The sequence below is a fragment of the Scylla paramamosain genome, unplaced genomic scaffold, assembly GCF_035594125.1.
Source record: "Scylla paramamosain isolate STU-SP2022 unplaced genomic scaffold, ASM3559412v1 Contig149, whole genome shotgun sequence".
NCBI classification, from domain to species: Eukaryota; Metazoa; Arthropoda; class Malacostraca; order Decapoda; family Portunidae; genus Scylla; species Scylla paramamosain.
This window is the reverse complement of record NW_026973814.1, coordinates 57,501-72,500: the sequence shown is the minus strand read 5'-3', so window position 1 is coordinate 72,500 and position 15,000 is coordinate 57,501. Positions and strand designations below refer to the sequence as shown.

At 40.6% G+C, this 15,000-nt stretch overlaps 1 protein-coding gene and 1 long non-coding RNA gene across 2 annotated transcripts in view; one reads left to right on the top strand and one right to left on the bottom strand.

Moving 5' to 3' along the window:
• LOC135099569 (uncharacterized) overlaps positions 1 to 15,000 on the bottom strand; it is a 45,505-nt gene that overhangs the window by 25,915 nt on the left and 4,590 nt on the right. The window lies entirely within an intron of this gene.
• On the top strand, positions 1,753 to 11,698 carry LOC135099567 (uncharacterized). Its single transcript, XM_064001964.1, has 5 exons — positions 1,753 to 1,782; positions 2,231 to 2,392; positions 2,908 to 3,045; positions 3,395 to 3,614; positions 10,189 to 11,698. The coding sequence occupies exons 2-5, from the start codon at positions 2,243 to 2,245 to the stop codon at positions 10,245 to 10,247; spliced, it is 567 nt and encodes a 188-aa protein (XP_063858034.1). The 5' UTR covers positions 1,753 to 1,782; positions 2,231 to 2,242; the 3' UTR covers positions 10,248 to 11,698.

Below are 15,000 nucleotides of genomic sequence, written 5' to 3'. Positions count from 1 at the left end.
AGTAAAAATGTTAAACTAATATTTTTTCCATTCCTTTTCTTTTCTTTTGATATAATTTTTCTTGTGACAGAGTATAATATCAATTCTTCACAAAAGCAAGTATACAAAAGCAAATTTATATTTTTCCTGAGATTCATAATAGGTTTCTTGTAAGTTCTTCTTCTTCTTCTTCTTCTTCTTCTTCTTCTTCTTCTTCTTCTTCTTCTTCTTTTTAATCCCTCTTCCTTTCTTTCTCCCTTTTTCTTTCTTTCTTTCTTCTTCTTCTTCTTCTTCTTCTTCTTCTTCTTCTTCTTCTTCTTCTTCTTCTACTCAATCCCTCTTCCTTTCTCCCTTTTTTCTTTTTTTTTTTTCTTTCTTTCTTTCTTTCTCTCTTCTTCTTCTTCTTCTTCTTCTTCTTCTTCTTCTTCTTCTTCTACTTCTCAATCCCTCTTCCTTTTTCTTCCTTTTTTTTTTTTTTCTTTTTCTTTCTTTCTCTCTCTCTTCTTCTTCTTCTTCTTCTTCTTCTTCTTCTTCTTCTTCTTCTTCTTCTTCTTCTTCTTCTTCTTCTTCTTCTTCTTCTTCTTCTTCTTCTTCTTCTTCTTCTTCTTATATATATTCTTACTTCTTTTCCTCCTTACTCTTCACTATTTATCATTATATTTGTATATATTTGTTTGATTATTTAACAAATCTGTCAATCAGTCAGTTCTTTGCTTATTTATAAGAGAGAGAGAGAGAGAGAGAGAGAGAGAGAGAGAGAGAGAGAGAGAGAGAGAGAGAGAGAGAGAGAGAGAGAGAGAGAGGGGGGGGGTGCATCCCTATGAGGCAGGATAAAGAGTTGATGATTTGGCCAGGAGAGGAGATGGGTGAACAGCAAATACATAGGGAAGTTAGAAGAATGGGAGTGTGATGGGCTGCAGTTGTAGAAGATGGTTTGGAAGCAGGTGTGGTCATCAGATGATCCACATGTCCAGCATAGGGAAGCTATTGGGTGGCCTGGAATATGGTAGAGTGGCCCCAGCTATGATAGGATGCCAGGCAGGAACAGGAGAGGGCATAGAGAGGAGAGGTGTTGCTTGCTTTCCTGGAACACAAACAGCTGGAGTGAGGGAAAGTGGAGGGATTATAGTGTGATGGGAGTAGGTGAGACTGGGTGGCATGACACCATTGAGTGGAGTGAAGGAGGCTGGGAAGTCACAGGCAGAGGTAGGCCAGCAGGAGAGAAGAAAGGAGGTATGTGGGTGCTTGTGAGAGAAGAGGAAGGTACGAGTATAGAGCAAATCAAGTTAACAGTATCAATAGACTGAGGTTAGATGTTTCCATTATCTCTTAAAATAGTTGTGGTATAAAATGCTGTGAAAATCAGTGGTGTGGGCTTGCTAGCTGGGTATATATAAACCAGTATTCAGAAACGCTTTGGTCTCTTCCTCACTACAAGTATTATCCAAGGGCACAGAGATGATTAGTTGGGTTCTCAAGAGTATTTCTCCTATTCATAGTATAGAAATCTTGTTTGTCTGTCACTAGAACTATAAAAGCACCCTTAAAGACCTGCATAACTTGAAGTACAGCCTTTTCAATGTAGTGCAGGTGTGGTGCACAAGTGTTTCAGAATGTAGACCATTATTAGGTAGATTTTACATGTATTTATCTGTTTAATTTATTTATTTATCATTATTATTATTTTTATTTATTTATTTTTCTTCTTTTTTTTTTCAGAGTGATGGGTGATGTTGGTGAGTTGGGCAAGGAGGTGGAGGAGGAAGAGGAGGAGGAGGAACTCTTGAGAGAGGAGAAAGAGAGGTGTGTATTGTGTTGTGTATGTGTGTAGTGGAGTCTAATGTACACCAGTAGTCTTTCTGCATTTCCTCTTTCCTATAAGTTGACCTCTCTCTCTGAATTGAATGTGTCTACCTATTTCTACTTATCCCTATCCCTAGATTTGTGTATCTTCTTTTAAAATCTCCCTAGTGACTCAGCACTAACAACCAGATTACTGAGTCTGTTCTTTTCATCCACCACTCTTTGAGAATTAGTTCCTTGCACTCTGCTGCTTTGACTGGCCACTACTGCATGAGCCCGTCTTGACTCCCTGACATCTCAGTCACTTGATTCAAATGTCTGATTAATTAGTTATAATAAATCAATTGGAAGTTTGTTTGGATAAGACTGTGGGCCTGTGTAGCCATGGAAGATATTGACTATTGAAATCTTGAGAACACTGTGTTGAAATCTGTCACATTATTCACAGAGCCAGGGAGTGATGCTGCTAAGACCTTCACTGTCTATCCAGAGGGATCCGCAGGTGCTGGTGGTGGAATCTTGCTTGGACAGTGTGGATGGCAAGCAGTCAGGGTTCCAGTCAAAGGTGGTGGTGATCCATGCCCAGGACACCAGGGAGGATGCACTGCAGGTGGGTCAGTCAGTCAGGCTGTGCTGGCAACCTTAGCTCAGGGAAAGAGATGGAAATGCTAGGGGTATCTTAATTTCATTCCTTCATTCACTTGTTGAGTGGAGGTGTACTTCACATAGTTTGGACCAGATCTAATTGACTGGTGACCTGACTGGTGAGCTGAGGGGAAAGGGACCTGCTGGAGTTATCTCACTTTCATTCCTTTACTCACTAGCTGACAGGTGTGCTTCACACAGTCAGATCTTGGTGGTGGGAATGCCTCAACTTTACTCATTAGCTGACAGGAGGAACAAATTAAATTAGTTTGGAGCAGATCTGAAGATAAGGAAATTCCTTGTGTTGTGAGATGCCATGATTTTGCTTGGCATAAGAGAATAAGTTTACATATTTTCCAGTAAGATGTTGATGATCCCTGTAGAAGTGACTTGCTTTGTATCGCTTCCAGGAAGTCTGCTTCACTGGCTGCATTTATTACCTAGAGAGAGCCTTCATTATTGGTTTGATTCTTCCCACAGCTTGCATCTCAGCTGAGGAATCCCATGGAGGGCAACAGATTGTATGTGTTGCTTCTGCAAGAGTCTAAGAAGAACACACAAGTTAAGAGCAGCCTGAGGTGTGATCCATGGAACAGCATCCACAAGTGGTTCATCAAGGTACATAAAGACTCCATCCCACCTTGTCTTGACATGGGGATGATGCAAGTCAGTGTGTGTGTGTGTGTGTGTGTGTGTGTGTGTGTGTGTGTGTGTGTGCCTGTAACACACAGGCACATTTCTCCAAAAGGTGACACATTATCTTTCAGAATGGCTTCACTCCTGCAAAACAACTGTGTACTTTTCTCTCACAAATCCACACACAGCAGGAACATTTTCCTAAGAGGATGCTGTTCTTATGTGTTGCAGTGCTGTGTCTCTCACTTTCAACAAGCTCTAGTGGAAGTTAAGGGGAGTTTCAATAGTGTTTTTATGATTTGAATGACTGAACATTGGTGACATTCCTCAGGTTGACGCTGTGCTGCCGGTACTGTCGCCTCAGCTTCTGCGTCAGATTCAGAACAGAGACTTCAGCAGAGAGATTCAGAACAGAGACTTCAGCAGAGAGAGTGAGTGGGAGAAAACGCTACAACCGCTTTGCCCACTCGATGATGCTAGACCAGCATGTGGAGTACAGGAGCAAGAATGGGTTCTGCCGTGCCGTTTGTCCTGCCAGATTCCCGGAGGAGGTTGGTGATGCCTCCACTTGCATGTCTTTTCTGTATTTTGTATAGACCTGTTTGTATTTTACAGGATTAAGTCAAGTTCTGTTTGGATGTATGTGACCAGCTGTGCTGTGTCTGACTGTCCTTTTCCACTAGGGACTGATGGGGCTAAGAGTGTGAATGATGTCTGTGTGTGTGTGTGTGTGTGTGTGTGTGTGTGTGTGTGTGTGTGTGTGTGTGTGTGTGTGTGTGTGTGTGTGGGATTGCCAGCTTTTTTTTTTTTTTTTTTTTTTTTTTTTTTTTAATGTATGAGTGACACTGGCCAAGGGCAACAAAAATCTTATAAAAAAATGCCCACTGAAATGGCAGTCCCATAAAAGGGTCAAAGCTGTGGTCAAAAATTGATGGATAAGTGTCTTGAAACCTCCCTCTTGAAGGAATTCAAGTCATAGGAAGGTGGAAATACAGAAGCAGGCAGGGAGTTCCAGAGTTTACCAGAGAAAGGGATGAATGATTGAGAATACTGGTTAACTCTTGCATTAGAGAGGTGGACAGAATAGGGGTGAGAGAAAAAAGAAAGTCTTGTGCAGCGAGGCCGTGGAAGGAGGGGAGGCATGCAGTTAGCAAGATCAGAAGAGCAGTTAGCATGAAAATAGCGGGAGAAGACAGCTAGATATGCAACATTGCGGCGGTGAGAGAGGGGCTGAAGGCAGTCAGTTAGAGGAGAGGAGTTGATGAGACGAAAAGCTTTTCATTCCACCCTGTCTAGAAGAGCAGTATGAGTGGAACCCCCCAGACATGTGAAGCATACTCCATACATGGACGGATAAGGCCCTTGTACAGAGTTAGCAGCTGGGGGGGTGAGAAAACTGGCGGAGACGTCTCAGAACACCTAACTTCATAGATGCTGTTTTAGCTAGAGATGAGATGTGAAGTTTCCAGTTCAGATTATAAGTAAAGGACAGACCGAGGATGTTCAGTGTAGAAGAGGGGGACAGTTGAGTGTCATTGAAGAAGAGGGGATAGTTGTCTGGAAGGTTGTGTCGAGTTAATAGATGGAGGAATTGAGTTTTTGAGGCATTGAACAATACCAAGTTTTCTCTGCCCCAATCAGAAATTTTAGAAAGATCAGAAGTCAGGTGTTCTGTGGCTTCCCTGCGTGATATGTTTACCTCCTGAAGGGTTGCACGTCTATGAAAAGACGTGGAAAAGTGCAGGGTGGTATCATCAGCGTAGGAGTGGATAGGACAAGAAGTTTGGACCTAGTTGTGGTTTATAGGAGTGGAGTAATCTCATGGTATCCCATCTCTATATGTGTCCAGTTTGGCCTTAAAAATATGGACTGTTACAGCATTGACGTCTTGCTGAAATCATTACATTTGTTCACACTTCTGAGGAAAACTTTACTCCTTGATGTCTCTTCTACAGTTAACTTTCTTCAGCTTCTTACTGTGTCCCCATGTACTCTGTATATCTAAAGTTATTAAACATTCTTTTTCCACATTTTCCATACCATTTATCATTCTATACATGTTTATTAAATTCTCTCTCTCTCTCTCTCTCTCTCTCTCTCTCTCTCTCTCTCTCTCTCTCTCTCTCTCTCTCTCTCTCTCTCTCTCTCTCTCTCTCTCTCTCTCTCTCTCTCTCTCTCTCTTTCTCTGTCTCTCTCTCTGTGCTTCTGTTTTTCCACCTTCCTATGACTTGAATTCTTTGAAAGGTGAGGTTTCAAGACACTTATAATCCAATTTTTGACTCTTCCCTTTTGCAGAGATCTCCATTCTTGGAGATTTAAATGTTCATCACCAGCTTTGGCTTTCCTCTCCCTTCACAGACCATGCTGGTGAACTAGCCTACAACTTTGCTGTCCTCCATGACCTAGAGCAATTGGTGCAACACCCTACTCTTATTCCTGACTGTCTTGGAGATACACCCAACATTCTTGACCTTTTCCTGACCTCTAATCCTTCTGCTTATGCTGTCACCCTTTCTTCTCTGTTGGGCTCCTCCGATCACAATCTCATATCTTTATCTTGTCCTATCACTTCAATCCCTCCTCAGGACCCCCCTAAGTGAAGGTGCCTCTGGTGTTTTGCCTCTGCTAGTTGGGGGACCTGAGGAGGTATTTTGCTGATTTTCCTTGGAATGACCACTGCTTCCGTGTCAGAGAGCCGTCTTTGTGTGCTGAGCGCATAACAGAGGTGATAGTGTCTGGCATGGAGGCGTACATTCCTCACTCTTTTTCTCGTCCTAAACCTTCCAGATCTTTGTTTAACACAGCTTGTTCTCGTGCTATACATGATAGAGAGGTGGCCCACAAAAGGTACTTAAGCCTTCCATCACCAGAATCTCATGCACTTTATATTTCTGGCCGGAACCATGCTAAGTCTGTTCTCCAACTAGCCAAAAACTCCTTCATTAACAGAAAATGTCAAAACCTTTCAAGATCTAACTCCCCTCATGATTTCTGGCATCTAGCCAAAAATATCTCCAATAACTTTGCTTCTTCTTCTTTCCTTCCTCTATTTCAACCAGATGGCACCACTGCTATCACATCTATTTCTAAAGCTGAACTCTTTGCTCAAACCTTTGCTAAAAACTCTACCTTGGAGGATTCTGGGCTTGTTCCTCCCTCTCCTCCACCCTCTGACTACTTCATGCCACCTATTAAAATTCTTTGCAATGATGTTTTCCATGCCCTCGCTGGCCTAAACCCTCGGAAGGCTTATGGACCTGATTGGGTCCCTCCTATTGTTCTCCGAAACTGTGCCTCCATGCTTGCACCTTGCCTAGTCAAACTCTTTCAGCTCTGTCTGTCAACATCTACCTTTCCTTCTTGCTGGAAGTTTGCCTACATTCAACCTGTTCCTAAAAAGGGTTACCGTTCTAATCCCTCAAACTACTGTCCTATTGCTTTAATTTCCTGCCTATCTAAAGTTTTTGAATCTATCCTCAACAGGAAGATTCTTAAACGTCTATCACTTCACAACCTTCTATCTGATCGCCAGTATGGGTTCCATCAAGGCCGCTCTACTGGTGATCTTCTGGCTTTCCTTACTGAGTCTTGGTCATCCTCTTTTAGAGATTTTGGTGAAACTTTTGCTGTTGCCTTGGACATATCAAAAGCTTTTGATAGAGTCTGGCACAAAGCTTTGATCTCCAAACTACCCTCCTACGGTTTCTATCCTTCTCTCTGTAACTTCATCTCAAGTTTCCTTTCTGACCGTTCTATTGCTGCTGTGGTAGACAGTCACTGTTCTTCTCCTAAATCTATTAACAGTGGTGTTCCTCAGCGTTCTGTCACCCACTCTCTTCTTATTATTCATTAATGATCTTCTAAACCAAACTTCTTGTCTTATCCACTCCTACGCTGATGATACCACCCTGCACTTTTCCACGTCTTTTCATAGACGTGCAATCCTTCAGGAGGTAAACATATCACGCAGGGAAGCCACAGAACGCCTGACTTCTGATCTTTCTAAAATTTCTGATTGGGGCAGAGCAAACTTGGTATTGTTCAATGCCTCAAAAACTCAATTCCTCCATCTATCAACTCGACACAATCTTCCAGACAACTATCCCCTCTTCTTCAATGACACTCAACTGTCCCCCTCTTCTACACTGAACATCCTCGGTCTGTCCTTTACTTATAATCTGAACTGGAAACTTCACATCTCATCTCTAGCTAAAACAGCTTCTATGAAGTTAGGTGTTCTGAGACGTCTCCGCCAGTTTTTCTCACCCCCCCAGCTGCTAACTCTGTACAAGGGCCTTATCCATCCATGTATGGAGTATGCTTCACATGTCTGGGGGGGTTTCACTCATACTGCTCTTCTAGACAGGGTGGAATCAAAAGCTTTTCGTCTCATCAACTCCTCTCCTCTAACTGACTGTCTTCAGCCTCTCTCTCACCGCCGCAATGTTGCATCTCTAGCTGTCTTCTACCGCTATTTTCATGCTAACTGCTCTTCTGATCTTGCTAACTGCATGCCTCCCCTCCTTCCGCGGCCTCGCTGCACAAGACTTTCTTCTTTCTCTCACTCCTATTCTGTCCACCTCTCTAACGCAAGAGTTAACCAGTATTCTCAATCATTCATCCCTTTCTCTGGTAAACTCTGGAACTCCTTGCCTGCTTCTGTATTTCCACCTTCCTATGACTTGAATTCCTTCAAGAGGGAGGTTTCAAGACACTTATCCACCAATTTTTGACCACTGCTTTGACCCTTTTAAGGGACTGGCATTTCAGTGGGCATTTTTTTTTATTAGATTTTTGTTGCCCTTGGCCAGTATCCTTCCTACATAAAAAAAAAAAAAAAAAAAAAAAAAAAAAAAAAATCAATGTGATTTTCAGACACACTTCAGTCACAAGATGAATGCAGTCAGCTACAGCATGACATAGACAAGCTATAGACAGTTGAGAGAGGAAGAAGTCAGTGGCACCCTCACCTCAGACAAGACAAAGCTAACAATTGATAATGAAAGGTGACATTATTCTCTTTAAAGGACTCTATTATTATTGTACCCATGAAAGCTGTTCTATTTTTTATTTATTTCTCTGTATTATAAGTATTTTGTATGTAAACTCCGATCACAATCTCATATCTTTATCTTGTCCTATCACTCCAATCCCTCCTCAGGATCCCCCTAAGTGAAGGTGCCTCTGGTGTTTTGCCTCTGCTAGTTGGGGGGACCTGAGGAGGTATTTTGCTGATTTTCCTTGGAATGACTACTGCTTCCATGTCAGAGACCCGTCTTTGTGTGCTGAGCGCATAACAGAGGTGATAGTGTCTGGCATGGAGGCGTACATTCCTCACTCTTTTTCTTGCCCTAAACCTTCTAAACCTTGGTTTAACACAGCTTGTTCTCGTGCTATACATGATAGAGAGGTTGCCCACAAAAGGTACTTAAGCCTTCCATCACCAGAATCTCATGCACTTTATATTTCTGGCTGGAACCATGCCAAGTCTGTTCTCCAACTAGCCAAAAACTCCTTCATTAACAGAAAATGTCAAAATCTTTCAAGATCTAACTCCCCTCGTGATTTCTGGCATCTAGCCAAAAATATCTCCAATAACTTTGCTTCTTCTTCTTTCCCTCCTCTATTTCAACCAGATGGCACCACTGCTATCACATCTATTTCTAAAGCTGAACTCTTTGCTCAAACCTTTGCTAAAAACTCTACCTTGGAGGATTCTGGGCTTGTTCCTCCCTCTCCTCCACCCTCTGACTACTTCATGCCACCTATTAAAATTCTTTGCAATGATGTTTTCCATGCCCTCGCTGGCCTAAACCCTCGGAAGGCTTATGGACCTGATGGGGTCCCTCCTATTGTTCTCCGAAACTGTGCCTCCGTGCTTGCACCTTGCCTAGTCAAACTCTTTCAGCTGTGTCTGTCAACATCTACCTTTCCTTCTTGCTGGAAGTTTGCCTACATTCAACCTGTTCCTAAAAAGGGTGACCGTTCTAATCCCACAAACTACCGTCCTATTGCTTTAATTTCCTGCCTATCTAAAGTTTTTGAATCTATCCTCAACAGGGAGATTCTTAAACATCTATCACTTCACAACCTTCTATCTGATTGCCAGTATGGGTTCCGTCAAGGCCGCTCTACTGGTGATCTTCTGGCTTTCCTTACTGAGTCTTGGTCATCCTCTTTTAGAGATTTTGGTGAAACTTTTGCTGTTGCCTTGGACATATCAAAAGCTTTTGATAGAGTCTGGCACAAAGCTTTGATCTCCAAACTACCCTCCTACGGTTTCTATCCTTCTCTCTGTAACTTCATCTCAAGTTTCCTTTCTGACCGTTCTATTGCTGCTGTGGTAGACAGTCACTGTTCTTCTCCTAAATCTATTAACAGTGGTGTTCCTCAGCGTTCTGTCACCCACTCTCTTCTTATTATTCATTAATGATCTTCTAAACCAAACTTCTTGTCTTATCCACTCCTACGCTGATGATACCACCCTGCACTTTTCCACGTCTTTTCATAGACGTGCAATCCTTCAGGAGGTAAACATATCACGCAGGGAAGCCACAGAACGCCTGACTTCTGATCTTTCCAAAATTTCTGATTGTGGCAGAGCAAACTTGGTATTGTTCAATGCCTCAAAAACTCAATTCCTCCATCTATCAACTCGACACAACCTTCCAGACAACTATCCCCTCTTCTTCAATGACACTCAACTGTCCCCTCTTCTACACTGAACATCCTTGGTCTGTCCTTTACTTATAATCTGAACTGGAAACTTCACATCTCATCTCTAGCTAAAACAGCTTCTATGAAGTTAGGTGGTCTGAGACGTCTCCGCCAGTTTTTCTCACCCCCCCAGCTGCTAACTCTGTACAAGGGCCTTATCCGTCCATGTATGGAGTATGCTTCACATGTCTGGGGGGGTTCCACTCATACTGCTCTTCTAGACAGGGTGGAATCAAAAGCTTTTCATCTCATCAACTCCTCTCCTCTAACTGACTGTCTTCAGCCTCTCTCTCACCGCCGCAATGTTGCATATCTAGCTGTCTTCTACTTTTTCTTCTTTTATTAATCCCCCTCCTCCTCCTCCTAATAACCCATACCACACACAATAACCGAGCCTTTTACTTTCAGACCAGCAGCAGCAGCAGCAGCAGCAGCAGCAGCACACACAAGAGGTGTTTTCTGTATGATGATGATAATCATCTCTGAAAGGATGTTATAAGCAGGGCAACGTAATGAAACTCAGTGAATGGACGTGTGTGCGTGGCTGCAATCACTATGAAATTAAGTTGAAAATAAGAAATATATTACTTTACAGAAAGGAATGCTTAGAGTGAATGAAATTACAATAATGAATGAATGGAAATAAAGTTGTGAGTCATTAAATGATTAGGAAAAGAAGCTGTGAATAGGTGCATTATTGTTATTACTGAAAGGAAGAATATTTGTAGGATATGTCATGTATATTATCAAAGTGTTTTCATTCTTACTTTCTTCTTTCTCTTTCATCTTTTCTTAGTATATTTAAGTGAATTTCTCTCTCTCTCTCTCTCTCTCTCTCTCTCTCTCCAGCCATCTCTTCTCTCCTTCCATCTTTTTCTTAGTATATTTAAGTGAATTTCTCAGATCTCTCTCTCTCTCTCTCTCTCTCTCTCTTTCTTTCTTTCTTTCTTTCTTTCTTTTTTTCTTTCTTTCTTTCTTTCTTTTTCTTTCTTTTTCTTTCTTCCTCTCTCTCTCTCTTTCTCTCTCTCTCTCTCTCTCTCTCTCTCTCTCTCTCTCTCTCTCTCTCTCTCCAGTAGTCAGTAGTCAGTGAGGAGGTAGTAGCAAGTAGTGTTCAAGTAGCCTTAGTAATAGAATAGTTTGGCTTGCATGGCAGTGGTTAAAACATCTACCCTCTCACATTGTTGGGGTGAGACCACTTGCTTCATATGAGCCAAATGGGGTGACTCCTCCCCTCCCCACCCCTCCCTGTCAATCTGTGGGTGAGTGTTGCCCATGCACCTTTAAGGAGATCAAATTTGAGAGGTACATTTTGCTTATCCCTTCTGATTATGCAGGATTCAACCATTAATTTCATCTCTATAAAACTCTATGGGTTTCACTTGCCATAGACTTGTGGGATGAAACAAGGGAGATAATTTTGCAGTCTACTCTCTTTTTTTTCATCTGTGTTACAGTCTATGGGTTTCACCTGCCCAGGTTGGTGGTGGTGGGGTGGGGTGGGGTGGGGGAGTTCTAATGCTCTGAGTGGCGCACTGCTGTAGGTTGTCAAAAGAAAAATTTATTATTATTATTATTTTTTATTGATTTTGTTATTGTTCTCAAGTTCTCAGTATTATTAAAACCAGCATTAACATCTTATTTTACAGATCAATCAATCAATACTATTTCCAATAAATATTTACTAAATGTTATTATTGTTTTATTAACACTCAAACTACATTAATGATGAGATGAGTAGAGAGATTTTGTTTTGGGGTGAGGGAAAAATTGTGCTTTTGTGATTTAGAAGGAAGCATAAATTGTGTGTTTTGTTGAGTTAAAGGGTAATTTTAGTAACTTGAGAAGACAAAGGAAGAAATTGTGTTTGTGATTTGTAATAAACACAGGATGAGGCAGAAATGTGTGTGTGTGTGTGTGTGTGTGTGTGTGTAAAAATACATTTAAATGACATAACAGTAATGAAACCCAACTCATTGAATAGAATACCATAAGCCATTATTAATTGCAATCAATTTTCTTACTAAATTTACAAGTAGATAATTAAAGTTTAAAACACAAGTAAATTAACTTAACCCATCTATTAATAACACCATTAGACTACTAAACATTATATCAATTACATCCACCAGTAATTACAATACTACCCATTATTACCATTACACCAATGCATCTCTCTCTCTCTCTCTCTCTCTCTCTCTCTAATAATATTGGCAGAGAGAGAAAGGAGTTTTATTTATTAGTTAATTATTATTATTGTTATCACCGTTAGATTAAAAGCAGTGGCACATTAAAAATCACCGGTATTAATTACAGTACAATTTTTCTTTATTACATCATTACAATATAAATGTGATGATTCTGGTAAAGTAAGTGAGGAGAGAAGAAATTCAAGGAAAGCTGGAGCTCTTCATTGCACTCCTTACTAAGTGACCTTCCTCTCGGACTCTCCGTCACTAAGTCCTAGACATCTTAAGGAGAAAAGTGACCTCTCTCAACATCTGGCCTCACCTGAAATAAGAGGTTAGTTTTTTAATCACCAGTACTACTACTACTACTACTACTATTACTGCCCTTAAATTACCCCATAATAAACACAAGAACAGAGGAGGAGGAAGAAAGGGAAGCCACTGTTATTTATATATTAATTCACACCACAAAAAAAAATTGGGATAAAAACACATTAATTTTAGATAAAACAAGATAAAATATGAATACAATATAAAGGAAAGATAGAAAACCCATATTAATTAGGTCAGAGATATAAGGATCAAATCATCCCCACAGTATATAAAAAAAAAATTATTCACATGACAAATCAGATTAGTACAGTAATTCTACCCAGGGATTAAATACACCCAAAAGTAGATAGATAACTTAGCATACACCCCAGTTAATTATACTCACAGGATTACAGATTCAGTAGAAAAAAAATGTATAGTTAGTTAACAATTATGACACACCCAGACTGATCCAGTTCACGGTAATGCAATTATTCATCCCAAAACTTTACAATCTGAGAAAACCATCAATGCTTTCGGAAAGTACACGTATTTTAGAAATATTAAACAACATAATATGAGCATCATTTATTATCTATTTGTTATTTTCAAGAACTATTCGTAGGATTTTCTTGGCCGTGTTTCAATGGGTTTGTGGTTTTGTGGTTTTAGTGATGTTTTTGGATGTAAATGAGAGAAAATGTGGGAAAAAAGTACTGAGATGTCATGTCACAATATACTGTTTCAAAATATAGACAATTATTTTGTGTGTGTGTGTGTGTGTGTGTGTGTGTGTGTGTGTGTGTGTGTGTGTGTGTGTGTGTGTGTGTGTGTGTGTGTTCCACTTCCTAATGAAAATGTGTTTATATTATAAAGTGTGTGTAAAGAATGAGAGATATTGGTGCTTAACAACTTAGATACACCAAGGAATCTCTCTCTCTCTCTCTCTCTCTCTCTCTCTCTCTCTCTCTCTCTCTCTCTGTGTGTGTGTGTGTGTGTGTGTGTGTGTGTGTGTGTGTGTGTGTGTGTGTGTGTGTGTGTGTGTGTGTGTGTTACTGCTGGCAACCTCGCGAGCAAATATGATGAAAAAACTATGTATTTTGAACAAATTTTGTGACGAATATGGTATGAGAATGAACGCCAGTAAAACCAAGTTTTTTGTTATACATGGAGGACCGGGCGACGCTGAACCGTTCCAGGTGGGTGACAAAACAGTCGAGCACTGCAGTCACTATATATATTTGGGGTCACCGTTCACTTGTGACGGGTCGGTGTCGTCCGCTGTCAAGCTTCACGCCAGGAACAAGTTGTGTCACGTGCTAAAGTTTGTTTCGTTTGTACGTAAGAACAACGACATCCCATTTATTGTTAAGCGACGTGTGTTTGATGCTGCCCTCCTCTCCTCACTACTGTATGGTTCAGAGTCTTGGGTCGGTGCTGATTTAAAGCCCATCACAAAGCTATATATTTGGGCTATGAAGGAGTTACTGAACGTGAGGAGGACAACACCGAACATAGTTTGCTGTGCCGAGTTAGGATATCCCACGCTTGTAGATTGGATCCAGCATAAGCAACATAAATTCTACCATGAAATGTGGTCAGAAAGAATGAACATGTTTGACGACCCATTAATTTTCGCAATAAGATCTTCATTTGCACTGAACACTCCAGCGGGGAAGTTGATAGCACAAATGGTACACACTGCCGTGCCGCATAAGTCTACTTTATTGCGAAATGTTCACATGATGCCATCTGTCACTCTGTAGCCTCAAGATGCTTAGTGTATAAGATGATGAACCCTGACTTAGCAGTACATGACATATACACAACAAGACACACGATAAACGACATACATAGAGTGTCATTCACACGGTTCAGGGTGAGTGGCCACAGCCTGGCCGTGGAGACAGGCAGGTGGAACAGGCGTGGGCGTGGCCGTCTGCCCCTGGAGGAACGTGTGTGTGTGCGGGGACGTACAGACAGAACATGTAGGTCAACACTGTCCACACACACAACACCTCAGACAACAACATGGTTTCAGCTCTATACAGGATTTATTTTCCATGCTGAATGCAAAATGTTGTGATATTATACATAAGATGTTACAACTGTATTGTTAACACTTTCTGTAATCCACTGTAAGATAAATATGTTAGATTTGTCCAAAATTTAGAGGGTGCATGTCATACTTTTATATTTTATATGGCTGGTTGTAAAAATTTTTTTCTTAGTATTTAAATCGGTCCTTTTTGGAGAGCTTTATAGTGCATAGTTTTGGTACAAAGAAATGATGCGTTTCTATGTTATACCACTTTTTATATTTTTTTCTACTTGGTCTTTGTGTTTTTATTCCTTTAAGCTTTTTTAAAGAAAATGAGTTATGGAATCTTTACCTTTGTGTAATATATTATGCAATTTTATTTGCATCAGTAGTGCAGTTTGTGTGTTTATGTGTTACAATTTTACTGTCTGGTTTTGTTACAATATTTTTTTACTTTAACCCAGTATTTATCAGTCGTATGGACTACAGTAGTATTTTATTTTTACTATATAATGTTAATGAAAATTGTGATCATATAAAATAATAATAATAATCCTTGTATATCTTTATGTACGCTGTGGTCAATAAACTTATCTATCTATCTATCTATCTATCTATCTATCTATCTGTGTGTGTATCAGATGTGTTAGGAGGTAAATGTGTGTGTGTGTGTGTGTGTGT